The following is a 15,266-nucleotide window of genomic DNA, read 5'->3' on the forward strand; positions in this document are numbered from 1 at the left end:
GAGCAGTTTGGAGACACCCGATGGTGAGCTGGAGTTAAATGTCTTGTTGGTCACTTTTAGACAGAAAATTTAAAGAAAATTATACATATACAGAAAGATAATACAAATATAATTTCACTCACCAAGCCTATCACGTTGAAGCAAATATTCATCCCTTCTTAAATGTCCGCGCCAGCGAGCGCGTTGGGCCGTTTAGTAAAACTGACGCATATATAGCCTATCTAACGGCAGATTAAGTAAAACCGTAAATCTTTATTATGAGTTCTAATCATAAATACAGTGCATGTTCACAATAAAAGTTTAAATAAATAAAAGAATGATTTAAACTAAGTTTTACTCCTGATTTAAACATTTAGATTAAATATGCCATTCTCATTAATGGAGTTAAACACTTACATTACATGAAATCATTACTGAGAAGTTACAACATTTTTTATATTCAATCAATAGAAATATTTGTAGTGGATGCGATGCTTATCACGATAATAGCAGATTGTCTGAGAAAATATTTTTGTGGAAATAATGCACAACAAAGGCCTATCTGTCTCCATTAAAAATATAAATCAATTAAAAATACTATTTGGCCAGTGGAAAAGATTGAGAAAAACTTTCTCTGAAATGTATTTTACACTATTTGATTTATTTATTCAAAAACAAGGCAAGGATAGGCTACTAAATGATTTTTATTACTGTAATGTGACGGCACATCCGTATCTCATATTGTCCTAATGTCTTGTACCGTTAAACATGTTATCACGTGGAAGAAGAATCATTATGCAAATGACATGCAGATGAGGATAGGCGTTGTAAGCTCCATACATGGTTATTTCGGGGAGGAGATGTGCACACAATCTTACGCTGACTGGGATTTATAAAGTGAATTCTGCGCAGGTTCTGGCGTACGCACGGTTTTATAAGTCTGAATATTTTTATGCGTACGCCATTTTTGGCTTTCGGGCGCACGTACACTTAGTAAGGATCCTACGCACAGTTTTATAAATGAGACCCCAGAACTGTATAAATTTAAAACATCGATGAAAAAATATCCTGGTTGTATGATATTCCTTAGAAATAATATTATTATCATTATTATAATACTTTTAGAAGTACATTTTAGTATAGAGTAGTGATATATTTCAGTCATAATTTCAAACTTTTATTTTGACGGTTTGTCATGAAGATATTTTAGTTTTAGTGCATTTGAAGGTAGTTTTTGAATGGTGAAAAGCTTGTGAAGTAACTCTCAAAGCAGCTCATGTGTTCATGTCCTCATATATTGAGACGGCAGACGCTGAAAACACTGTGAGAGTCACATGTGTGTGAGTTTGTGTATCAGACGAAACCACGCCATTTATTCACAGAGACACAAATAAATCCCTTATAAACAACATGTACTGACTGGTTGTTGTCAAATTTATTTCTGCTGTGTGATTGGCTGTTAGATTAATCAATATCGAGTAAAAATGTCCCGAGCTTATTATCATTATCGACATAAATTTGTAATGATATATCATGTATCACCCAGCCCTACAAAGTATATACGTTACTGTTCAAAAGTTTGGGGTTAGTAAGATTTTTGGTTTTTGCTTATTCAACAAGGATCCATAGATATTTTTTTGTAACTAGGTAAAATACTTATGAAAAATTGCATTTCAAATAAGTGCTCTTCTTTTAAACTTTCTATTCTTCAAAGAATCCATCCTGAAAAAATGTTTTCCACAAAAATATTAATTCACAAGTTCACACTTACATACAATTAAAGGGAATAAAGTATAATGCGTATTTGGCGTGCTGTCCGGGGGGAGGGCTCCGAGCTCGGAATTTGGCCCGAACCCAGAGTACTCCCCCCCCTGTATGTAAGATGGTTTAGGACTAGCAGAGTGGAGAAGGGGTGGTGGAGGGACTCTGCTAAACTGTCAGAGAAATGAGGTGAGACTGCTGAGTCTATATGTACACATTTTAATCATGATTGCTGAGTCCTCTCCACCCGTGTTAATTATCTGAACGTGCTTCTCCCGAACTTTGTTAATGAAACATCATTTTAATCATGATTGCTGAGTGCTCTCCACCCGTGTTAATTATCTGAACGTGCTTCTCCCGAACTTTGATAATAAAACATCATATGTTAACAGTTTTTTTACTATGATAATACGACAAAAGGAGTAATGACTGCTAACAATGATGCTTTGCCATGACAGGAATACATTACATTTTAAAACATTAAAATAGACACCAGTTATTATAAATTCTACAATATCAGTGTTACTGCATTTTAAAAAAAAAATCTTAATGACCCCAAACTTTTGAACAGTAGTGTAAATACAGACATTTTTCAAAAGAACTAATGCAAAAAAAAGCAAACAAAGGATTTGTTTAGTTTAGACAAGGTCAAATAAAGCGATCGTTTAATATTAAAATGTGTATACCGTAGTCACAGGAAGGAAGGAAAAAATGCTGCTGGAATCCAAGAATCATCTGAATGATACAGAACAGAAAGAAAACCAATCCCTTGTCCTACCTCCCTCTTTCAAATATCTTTCCTCCAAGGAACATTCTGGAATGACACAGTACTCCTTTAGTTTCCTGACAGATTACTTCCTCTTTTTTTGCTGCTGACAGACGGTATGATTGGAAATCAAAGGTCAGCGTAATCTGTCAGCATATAGGGTTTATATGCACAATCTGCTGCCTTTCCTTACGTGCACATTTAACATTGGTAACAACTGATTTTTGGCACTAGAATGGTAAAGGGGTTCATTTATGTGAACTTGACGCCAGCCCCTCTGACAGTGCATTGCGAAAGCAAAGTTATGCCCACTCGCTGCTGCTAGGCTGTACTCTCTGCCACCATGTAATATCCCCACAGCTCAGTGCATCACAGGGAACATAAACTCTCGAATCCAAACACCAGGTCAAGTGTGACAGAGAATAAATCTCATGCTTTGCCAAGAGTGGGCCTCTGTGAGGGAGAGATAGCATTTGTTGCTGATTTGTAAGAGGGATTCAGTGGAAGGGCTGTACTGGAGACCCACATGGCAGTCTCCTGACACATGTTTACAATCTGTGCACAGTGCTGCAAGCTTGCTCCTCATTAAATTACTTGCATAAGGATTTAATGAGCCCCTCTCGAAACCCTCTCATACACCAGTGTCAAGTGCACCGAGTAGGAAGGAAGGAAGGTGAGAGAAGACAAATGAGATCCCTCAAAGACCTAAATGTTTTCTTTCCTCTGCAGGTGAGGTCTACATCCTTGCTTCCAGCAAAAGCACGGCGATACAGTCGCACAGCGGAAAACTCTACAAGTTGGTGGACCCCAAAAGGTGCGTTGAGCTTTGAATACACAGAGCAACATATTGTATACAAAAGAGGTTATGCATCAGCCTCTGTTTTTCCGTTTTCATTGCTCGTATGTAAAAAATATGTGATGTTACTGCTGAGCAATGCTAATATTGAAACTCGCATAATTAATTCCATTTTTAGTCCGCTTTACAAAACATCCCGTGGCATTCTTCTTACATGATATGCTTTGCACATCTGCGTAGTTAGTTCATACCAAGAGAGTGAAGATCATTCTAAAGAATGTTAAAACTGGTTTTGTTCTTGCAATGACAGTCAATGGGGTCTGAAACAACATTGAACTGTGTGAACATTGAACCTTTCATTGTGTGGACAAAAAAAATAGCTTCCCTTTGACTTCCACCGAAGAAAGAAATACAGGTTTGAAACGACATACGGGTGAGTTAATAATGACAGAATGTTCATTTTTGGGTGAACTATCCCATTAAAGCATTACTTGTTTTCACTCACACGCACGCACAAGGAGTCTAGCTTCCCTTAAACAAATCATCACACAACTGCCAGTCTTGGCCAACACAAACCTCAGCCATAATTGGAGAGTAAGCATACCATTTCCAAATGTTAGTGTAACGTGTTTCTAACACCAACACAGTCAAGTTGGCTCGGACAGCGCTGGTTAACTAGTGAGCCTGTGTGGTCGGTTGGGTGTTTTCCTTGCTTTGACAGGACTTACACACCTGTCTTCAACAGAGGGAATGTTTTCCTTGAAAACCTTGAGTATGTCCATATTTTGGTGAATCTGCAGACGAACAAAATGTACCCATTTTACGCACATGTGCAGGGGTTCACGGCAAGAGATTCAACGCATGTGAATGGAGTCAGTTAAAGGATTTAATCATTTCTGTATGCTCATGGGCTTTTTTTAATATGCCGTAATTTACCCCGTGTGTTTTACACCACTAAAAGACACTTTTATGATAGATCTTGAAAATATGTTCTCACCACGCCAAGTACATATGAAAGGCATATCATCTATTAGAAAAGAGCATATGAATTCCCACATAACAACTGCCAAAAGTGTTTGCATTTTTAATAGATCCGATATATCATTTCCAGAAAAAAGGGACATTACAATAGGCACAGGCAGATCTGTTGTGTCTCTAATTCAAACCAATCGCTCATGAATCTTGTTTTTGTGCTTTCTACGCCATTTAAAATCCTTTTGCTGGACCTTTTTACACCGTTAGAACTAAATAAATTACTCACAATTTTCAGGTGAAATAATTTAAAAACTTGAACAGAATATTTTTTTTAATTCTTGAATTGTTTTTTGTTGTTGTGGAAAATTAGCTTATTTAGTCTGTCATATGTCAAAGCATTGAAATTCAAAACAGCTGAAAAATCTCACATTTTAATCATTTGCAGATCCACCTTGCATCTTCTGTTAATTTACACAGTTGTATGGTTCTAATGAGGGCACAATTCTATCACAGTTGGTCTTATGTAAACTCTAAAAAAAAAAAAAAAAAAAAAAAAAAAACCTAATCTGAATAAAATGTAAATGTCTCATTTATAATAGTCATCCTTATTTAAGTGAGGACTGAAGGCTGTAAAAAAAAAAGAAAACTAACTTCCAGAGAAAAGTACAAAATAATATCCAAATTAATATCTAAGAGGTGGATTGTCAGTTCAATTATCTGGAAGTTGAAGCAACCCAGACAGTGACTAGGTTGTTCCTCTAAACTCTAAACCATACAAACAAGCAGAGAGGCTAATGATCACTTTGGAGAAAGCTACAAAGTTCAGTTTTTAAGAACCAGGCAGAGGTGCACTAGTCAATTATATGATAAGAGTTATTTGTAACACTGACAGGTATAGGGGACCATTGATACGGCACATCTGAAGTTTTGCTTAGTAGTGGCCATGTTGCAGTTTTGGTCCAGATAAGACCTAAATTCAAAGCAATGTGTGTGGCACAAATCTTACACTGGCCACATCTTGGTGTACACTACCTGCAGTGAAGTATGCTGGTGAACGCATCATGGGTGGCTATGTTTCATCAGCAGGAAATGGGTATCTTGTTAAAAATAAAGAGAAATATGTATCAGTCTGCAAAAATTACAGTAACAAAAATGTCAGTGTCCCACCCTCTCAAAGTCCATTCTCAAACCAAACATTTTTCCAGTCCAAACTGAAACCTGGAGCAAATCTGCCTGGAAGAATGAGTCAATAATATCATATTTAAATAAATAGAAATTGCCATTCCTGCAAAAAGTGACTTTTAAAAATATTATAAATAAAATAAATAAAAGATTTTGTTTATTGAATCATTATGCAAACTATGAAATGCAAATATTGCAGAGAACATTTACTTGTAGGAATTCAGCAAGGATTGAGAGAAAATTGCTTGAAAGCCTGAATATTTTTGCAAGGCACTGTATACCCAGGTGACGACAGTGCCACCCAAGTCTAATGCTATTAATTACCACAGATGTTTCCATGATTCTCCTAAACAAGGCCCCTCAAACTTACTTTATTTATGTTTGCTGGCATTGCTGCATTTTTCCAAAGAACAATTCTTTCCACCATTGATTGGAGTTGTTTAGTCTGTCAGACCTGTGGTGTTGGGTTCACTGTTTTATACATCTTGTCACTTTTTGTGATCTAATTACCAAATAAAAGAGGTGATATAACAATTCTGAGGGACTAGCACTGTCAAGTGGGGTGGTCCAGCATTTACATTTCAAGTATCTACATTTACATCTTTTCTGTACCCTTTAACCTTTGCGTTCTGGCTAGGGTTGAGAGCTTCAAAATAGCCACGTTGTTTTGATTTTGATCTGCTGCATTGCATTTTTGGGTTGTTCAACTGTGTGGTAGGAGAGAGTGTTAAATATCATATCATATAAAAGTCTAGTGTTTGAGATGACTGCACGCATCTGAATTTGTTTAGCAGTCCTTTACTGTAGAATAATAAATAGGCCACCACACATTGAAATGTATGCATGTCGATGTCAAATGTGGACAAGAGAGACTGTAAGATTGTTTATTGGCCGGCGGCAATAACTGAGAATATGCCAGTAACTGAACTATGTATGAATTGTTTTGGTAATATTAAACATAAACTGATGCACATCCTCAGTCTTAATCCATTTTTTTTTACTAGTCCATTGTATTCCGTATTGAAATCAGTAGCGGCTCCTGGTCGTAAATTTAGGTAGGGCAGTTTCTGGGTCTTAGAGCTAGTTTATGATAAACATTTTGTAAGCTTTATATTCTAATCGCTGAACGCATGCAGAACACTTTTGGCAGATAAGGCTATTCACATGAGCACATTTTAACTAAATCATTGATCATTAATTCATTTGATTTCATTTATTTGATTTTCATTAATTTCATTCATTTAATTCACTACTCCAGATAGGAAAAACAGAGGGATTGTTAGGGTGTGTTCATACATTTAGTCCTGGTCCGCTCAGTGTTCACATTTGGCATTTTTAACACCAAACCTAAAGATACCGAACTTAACGGCATAGGGATGCGTTCACAATCTGATTGGTCAGCTTTTATGGCGTATATTTCAGGACGGAACTTACCAAACATGCAAAACAATGCTGTGTGCTGGGCTAAATGCACTCGTTGTATGTGCGTAGCCTACATGATGGTATTTTGACCAGCTGAGAACTTGTGAAAAGCTTATAAAATGTGTGAATGAGTCAAAACAGCGACTATGATGAGAAAAAACAAGGTATGCTTGAGCATTCTGATCTTTTTAGGGTTGCATCTTGTGACATCATGTCCTGTTTTTGGCTCATTTGCACTTGTTTGGTGCGCACCAGGGTTCGGATGGTAGCGTTCACACTTATTCAAAAGAACCGCACTAACAGAGCAATCATACCATGGTTCGTTTTAATCGAACCAAACATGCAAAGTGTGAACATACCCTTTCTGACCTGATGCAGACTAATATACACATAGCTGCTGAAGTGGATTGATATTGTCTTGGTCTGGAGGTAATATTACGTAAGGTAACGTGAAAATAAGCGGGGCAGCCCCAATGGCTCTCAATTAAGTGTGCTGCAGTTCCATTTTTCTGTAGGGCGCTGTAGAGCTGGTTAGGGTTGAGGCATAAAATATATACACTCACCTAAAGGATTATTAGGAACACCATACTAATACTGTGTTTGACCCCCTTTCGCCTTCAGAACTGCCTTGATTCTACGTGGCATTGATTCAACAAGGTGCTGAAAGCATTCTTTAGAAATGTTGGCCCATATTGATAGGATAGCATCTTGCAGTTGATGGAGATTTACGGGATGCACATCCAGGGCACAAAGCTCCCGTTCCACCACATCCCAAAGATGCTCTATTGGGTTGAGATCTGGTGACTGTGGGGGCCATTTTAGTACAGTGAACTCTTTGTCATGTTCAAGAAACCAATTTGAAATGATTCGAGCTTTGTGACATGGTGCATTATCCTGCTGGAAGTAGCCATCAGAGGATGGGTACATGGTGGCCATAAAGGTATGGACATGGTCAGAAACAATGCTCAGGTAGGCCGTGGCATTTAAACAATGCCCAATTGGCACTAAGGGGCCTAAAGTGTGCCAAGAAAACATCCCCCACACCATTACACCACCACCAGCCTGCACAGTGGTAACAAGGCATGATGGATCCATGTTCTCATTCTGTTTACGCCAAATTCTGACTCTACCATCTGAATGTCTCAACAGAAATCGAGACTCATCAGACCAGGCAACATTTTTCCAGTCTTCAACTGTCCAATTTTGGTGAGCTCTTGCAAATTGTAGCCTATTTTTCCTATTTGTAGTGGAGATGAGTGGTACCTGGTGGGGTCTTCTGCTGTTGTAGCCCATCCGTCTCAAGGTTGTGCGTGTTGTGGCTTCACAAATGCTTTGCTGCATACCTCGGTTGTAACGAGTGGTTACTTCAGTCAAAGTTGCTCTTCTATCAGCTTGAATCAGTCGGCCCATTCTCCTCTGACCTCTAGCATCAACAAAGCATTTTCGCCCACAGGACTGCCGCATACTGGATGTTTTTCCCTTTTCACACCATTCTTTGTAAACCCTAGAAATGGTTATGCGTGAAAATCCCAGTAACTGAGAAGATTGTGAAATACTCAGACCGGCCCGTCTGGCACCAACAACCATGCCACGCTCAAAATTGCTTAAATCACCTTTCTTTCCCATTCTGACATTCAGTTTGGAGTTCAGGAGATTGTCTTGACCAGGACCACACCCCTAAATGCATTGAAGCAACTGCCATGTGATTGGTTGATTAGATAATTGCATTAATGAGAAATTGAACAGGTGTTCCTAATAATCCTTTAGGTGAGTGTATATATACCCTGCTCACTTTACGATTTAAATAGAAAAAAATTTTGTTGCAGAGTGCTTAACACATTTACAATTTATTATTGATTTAGTTAATATTTAGTTTAATAATATTTTGGCGGGACTCTGCCCCACCTGCCCTTACAGACGAGCCGCGGCTGATTGAAATTGTATCTCAGTTGGTGTACTCTTATAAGCAATTTAGCTTAGCAAGCAAAGTTCATCACATGTAAAATACTAGAAGTGAGAACTTAGTAGTGATTATTTTGGAATATACACTCTGTTCTGACAGCTGTATAAGATCATCCACAAGAAATGTTTGAGAAATGCATCACAGGAACACATTTCTTATTGCTTCTTCACTAGAATAGTTGTATGCCTTGCAGGATTTTGGTTGAGTGTTACTTGAGTGACTTCTGAAGTGACTTATTAATTCAGCATCAGGACGGAAGTTATGTCAAAAAGCAAATATAACAATGTATATTCCTTGACTTTGGATTTTGTTGGCTAAATGTATTGATTAGGTTCCGTAGAAGTGCTTTTCTGTAGCGATATGGAGGTTAAAAAATGTATATAGGCCTAAGTGTGTGTCAAGATATACAAACACTTTAAATAGTGCTCACATTCTCCTGGTCCCCATCTCTGACAAGTCTCCTTTATTTCATGGGCCGTCCTAAATCTCTCCCGCTCACAACCGTGTACCTCCCCTTAACAAAGACCCTTAGGGGTGGTACTGAATGGCCTACAGCTACAATACACAGTAAATTTTTTGATACAATGTATCCACAAAGAGGTGCTAACAAAAGAGAGAGATGACAAAAAGGACAGAGGAGTCACACAGAGTGCCTTGATGAAGCCTTATTTTTTCATGCTCGAACACTCCTGAGCTCTTCACCCCTCTACCCGGTGCACTTTCATCAAATAACTCAACTGCTTCTTACTATCAAAGCCAACAAGTTAAGCCAAGAGATATTAAACTGTCTTCTCAGAGAAAAGCTCAAGAGATACCGGACTCATTACCCATGAGTGGTCGCACACAGAATTTGAATTCCTCAGAAAGCTCTGCAGATTTCCACAGAATTGTATTCATTCACCAAGTTCTACATGACTCTCATCCCTTGCGTTTTCAGTTATGAAATATTGTGGCTTATCAATTATGCTTTTAGTTACCAATAAGTGTCTAGTATTCTTAAGTTCAACACTGTTCAACAATCTAAATCGATTTCACATAATTCAACAATACTACTTCTAAAATCAGCATAAGAGGAACCAAAAAATCCACAACTTCCACGACTTTGACTTCCTCAGCGTCGGTGTTGATTTCTGCCTAGGTGGAAAATGCAGAACAGGTATGAAAACTGGTATTATGGATAGCATATTGTGCCAAACAATCCTTGGATTCACAAAAAGAGTGGTTGGGCTGCTGATGTGTTCAACCTCCCATTCAAGCTACAGGACAGTCTTAAACTAATAAGCTGGGGCGTTCTTTTAATTTATCAGTCTGTGTTTTATGCAAGTGGCCTCACAGAGTTGATACATTCCCACAGTGCCTGTTGACCCAGCTGTCTTTGTCAAGTGCCACGGCAGCAGGTGTTGTTTTCATGGCCACCCTGCCAGTAATACAAACTGTTTAGTAGTGCCGCTGACCCCAACGTCATTAACAGTGTTAGCCCAATCCTCTAGGGAGCGCCTCTTTCTCTCCTTACCCTCCCTCTTTCTTTTTCACTATCCATTTCTATTTCTTTCTTCCTCATCTTTTCTGTCTCCCTGTTTTTTAACAACGTAACAGCCTGTCACAACAACACACAAAAAAAAAAAAAACAACAAAGTGTTGATGAGAGACAAGGGAGACCTGATTTGGTTGCGGAAAGCGTTAGAGGGGAGCATGGGAACTGCTCCCCCACTAGACCCCCCAGTGTATCCTGCCAGAATTCCCTTGTTACCACCCAATTCCTGCCATCAGTCACTAAAGCTGTCAGGGAAACTGAGAGATCCAACATCCCATTATCTAATAGACACTCATAAGGCTGTTTCACACTGTCCTAATGAACACCAACATCCAATGGTTGTTGGGTTTGGTTAAACCTGTTTCAGTTTGTTAAACCTGTTGGCGTTTGTTGTCAACTAATTAACATGTTCGGTCAATGTTTGGAATATCACACTTCATTGCGAACTATTGTCATGACAAGGTAAGCATCCCTGCCAGCTTTATAGAAACAAATGTGCACAGCAGCGGCAACTGCCTTGGTGGAGCAGAAGAAATAGGACTATCAATCACAATTTATCAAAATGGTTTAGGTCAATGTATTAAAACAATGAAAACAAAACAATTTATGTCATTGCTGGACTATGGAACGGTGTTAAAATAGGTTAAAAAAAAATATATATATATATATATATATATATATATATTAAAGGATTAAGATATGTACAATTATGTCATCATTTACATAATGTCCTTCTAAATATGTAAGACTTTCATTTATCTTCAAACAAATGACAAAAAAATGGCCATCCCTTAAAAGTCCATTCAGCAAATCCGTACATGTATCAAGTACAAAAAGACACCGTAAAAGTAATCCATGTGACTTGAACAGATTATTCCAAGTCTTCTGAAGAGATACAATCACTTTATATGATGAACAGATATGATTTTGGCTTTTAATCATGCATAAAAATTGCACATACATAGAGCTCATCAAATACGGTAAACATGGAACCATACTTGATTAATGCATGAGAACCAATGAGGTTTGTTGGTACTTTCATTGGTACTGTAGCTTGGTATGAGATGTGTATCAAACTGGAGTGAAGTACTTTCAATCCTGGGCTCTCAGTCTAAACCATTAAAGGTACCTTCTGCACCACTAGTGGCATGAAAAACATAAAATGTAAAAACAATACACTGACCGTGAATAACCACCTCAATTACATACATTTAGAAGAGAAACGGCTGTGGAAATAAATGAGTATCTCTTAGTCTTACTGTTAACTAAAGGAAATCTAACCTGCGAGCCGGAGGTTATGGTCTAAAGGGGATGGGCTCTAACTGATCAAATAGATTTTGAGTCTCTGCACATTAAACTGCTTTTGGTATTTTTACATAGAAAAAAAATGACACACTTCACCCTTAAATACTGTGATTCTACTTTCATTCTTTCCACAACCCTCAGTGTTAAGCACAGAATCTTTGGCCACCTAACTTTCCAATACACCACCTCCAGTGAGATACACAGGATGTGAACTCACCAAGAGCTCTCCAGCCTGTTTCCCATAGAGTTACTGCTTCACTGGAGTCCAATTACAGTGTGTTTGTGTGTGTGTGCTGGCCTGTTGGGTATGTCAACAGCCCTGCTGCTCACTAATAGACAGCCTTCAAGAGATTTGACTGGCTCATTAAGCAGTGTTTTTAGCTGAGTGATGCATTAGAATGTTTGGAGAGTCGAACTTCGGACAGGTTCATCACAAGCAACTTACTTTGACACTGAGGTTTTACATTTGAAAATCATTACACACAAAAGCATTATTGTTTCCAGACATTGCCATGCAGAGCCTGAATTTTGTTGTGGGATTGTAGGTATTGTTCATAGTGCATTATATTTCCACACACATTCATTTTAGGTTATATAGGTATAGGTGAGAATAATTAATCCACAAAGATCAAACTAATCAAATCAATAATTATGTCTTTCTGTCTGACTGTTCATCCGAAGTAGCATCTTTTCTCACACTTACTGTACAGCACTTCTGTTATAGACAGACAGCAAGATGAAACGTAAATGAACATTTTGTGAACATTAAATTAACTTTTTCAATTACTCTATAAAAATTCCTATGGTGAATATTTACTTGTATTCTAGTAATTGTCAATGGCTTATTTTGTAGAAAGTTTCTGTGAAACAACAGCATATAAAAAGATCAGCATACAATTGCATTCCACAAGTGACAGTGAATAAATATTGATTATAAAAGATTGATTATTTTTCACAGCGATTAAAAATCAGAGGCAACAATTGAGAGATAGACAAACATTCAAGTGTATGGATGTCTTTGTATATGGATGCACCAATAATAAAATTATGGACAATACCAATAAGCCGATAGTAATTTTTATACATTATTATTAAAAATAATACACTAACATTTTTAAATCAGTCATCACATATTATGTAAATGCCAAAATGGGGTCTGTCTGTTAAGGGGTTAATGTACTTGCAGTATTTTTACTTTTGATAAAGTCTTATAAATCACTCCATATATCAAAAGTTAGCATGATGCCCTACCATCATAGGCTCATTTGTCTTTATACAAGTTTTCCACATGTTTGCTTATTTATGAAATGCTATGCTTTATGAAGGCATTATGAAATACTATGTGTTTGCATGTTTGGCAATTTGTGAGCTGGATTTTGTGAGACCCCTTGTTGACCATCAATGCTCTGTGACTCCTGCAGGCCACAGGTCCCTAAGGAGTGCAGACGGCCGGTGGAGGATCCAGAGATGCTAAGCACCACTTGCTCCCGTGAATGCAAGAACGGCCACTGTACACCCACTGGCAAATGCTGCTGCAGTGCTGGCTGGGAGGGCCCCTTCTGCTTACGAGGTACAGAGCCAATCAGAGCACTTTCCCTTTGTCTTTGATTTCAAAGTTGCATAAACCTCCAACCTCTTTCAATATTTTTTCAACTTATTTCTGCTTTTGCTTGTCATTCGCAGCCAAATGCGAACCCATCTGTCGTAACGGTGGAGTCTGCGTGGAGCCCAACAAGTGTCTCTGCAAGGAAGGATTCTCCGGCGGTCAGTGTGAGAAAGGAGAGCGAGGAACACGAGGGGACGGTGAGAAAGACAGCATCCTGGAGCACATCATTGACATGACATCTTACCTGCTGGACCTCACCAGTTATATTGTATAAAAAGTAGGGCTGGATGATAATGCGCTCTTCACCGGTTGGCAGACTGAACGTTACGGAGGCCTTTCAGAGTTTGCCTTCAGGACACCATCCCCAATCTCCAACTGCCCCTCACCTGATCCTCCTCTCCCACCACTGTTCGTTTTCATGAGCCACAGCCTTTGATCTTCATGCTCCCCTACACCATCTGCACTCTCACTCCTATGCACAAATACACAGGTAAAACAATAACAGGGTGGCCAATGGAACCTCAATGCGCATAGCTGAAGGGGTCGCATGTTGGAGGTACCACGCAGGGTTCTCCGGTTTTTACTGCTGGTATGGTGTGTAATGTCTGGTCCACTTTAAAGTCAAGTGTCCCTGCAAGAGGACTCACAAAGCACTGGAAGCTTCACATGAGACCAACTCGGATGTTCGTTCCAACCCCAACATGGGCACCAATAAGTCTGTGTACTACAGGACAAATTGGGATTTTAGGGAGTCAACAACGCTCATTTAGGAAAGTCAAATGGACAGTCTTGCAAACTCAACTGTACCATAAAGAAAATCACTGCCATGGATTCATAGGTTGTTTAAAGAAGAGAGGGGAAGTAGCTGTCAGTACAGCCACAAAACCATACAACAGACTTAGAGTCTTATCCAGCAGGTCTGTGTATAACTGGAGAATCATTTTGATGGGACTTGATGCCAGTTTACATGCAGTTTAGAAAACGCATCTACTAAAATGTCATCCATCTTCTTGATATAATTGCTGAAACGATCAATGAAGATCCTGCAAAGTCAAAACTGAATATTGGTTGTATCTCATTGATGTTTCATTTAGATGAAAACTAAAGTGAAATGTAAATCTTTAAGAATGTTCGAACAGTCACTTTTATTACATTAATTTAATATATAAGATGACTGGTTTGCGGAGAAACTAACCTAAATAGGTAACTGCTCTGGTTAAAGGTGCAGTATCAGCTATACTATTTTCCTATAGTTGTTCATGACCATGCACGCTGCTTTCATTGCAAATTGTATATCTTATCATATTTTAAAATGTTCATATATCTTGTTTCTGTGAGATATCAAGCACAGAATCTTTTTTTTTTTTTTTTTTCAGATGGAAAACCCTCGTAAGGTGTTTTTAGCAAATACTACAGTTTTTGTCTCACTTTAAAAACACCGTTTATTTGACGGTCACAATGGAAATCTTCATTTAATGTTCTCCTTTTTTTTCGAAACACCAAACCCTATTCAGTTTTGTCATAAGGGGAACAAAACTGGTGACTGGTGTACATTTCATGTAGTACTGTACTGAGATAAGTACTTTTTAGATTTGCCATTGTTTTAATAAAGGAGGGTTTATTTTTTTAAGGAATAATATATGGGAGAGGAGCAGTTTTGCATTAAGCCTGTAAAATCATTTTACGTATTTTACTTACAAATACTTACACCGTTCCATTGAAGATACAACTTCCATAAAAATCTAATTTAAATCTATAACATTGTTCTAATTGCTATCAAGAGTGATTTGAAAAAAAAAAATTAAAGATAGATCTTTCATTCTGACTATGTGATGTTTCTTTAAAACGAGGCTCAAGCTATAAATTTAGAGCCAATTTTTTTTTGTCAATCTGCTCATGACTGAATAGAAGAGAATGTTAAATATGCTATATGATGTCATCAAGACCCCATAGTATCCCTCTAAAACTGATTTTATT

At 38.0% G+C, this 15,266-nt stretch overlaps 1 protein-coding gene across 1 annotated transcript in view; it reads left to right on the forward strand.

The window, feature by feature from the left end:
- hhip (hedgehog interacting protein) overlaps window positions 1–15,065 on the forward strand; it is a 48,918-nt gene extending 33,853 nt beyond the window's left edge. The window contains exons 11-13 of the mRNA XM_056271723.1: window positions 3,236–3,320; window positions 13,105–13,253; window positions 13,367–15,065. Of these exons, the coding sequence (XP_056127698.1) occupies window positions 3,236–3,320; window positions 13,105–13,253; window positions 13,367–13,563 (431 nt within the window). The 3' untranslated portion in view covers window positions 13,564–15,065. The remainder of the gene's footprint in view (window positions 1–3,235; window positions 3,321–13,104; window positions 13,254–13,366) is intronic.
- The last annotated feature ends 201 nt before the right edge of the window (window positions 15,066–15,266 follow it).

This window comes from Rhinichthys klamathensis, unplaced genomic scaffold (assembly GCF_029890125.1).
Source record: "Rhinichthys klamathensis goyatoka isolate OS25496 unplaced genomic scaffold, OSU_Roscu_1.1 h1tg000325l_1, whole genome shotgun sequence".
NCBI lineage: Eukaryota > Metazoa > Chordata > Actinopteri > Cypriniformes > Leuciscidae > Rhinichthys > Rhinichthys klamathensis.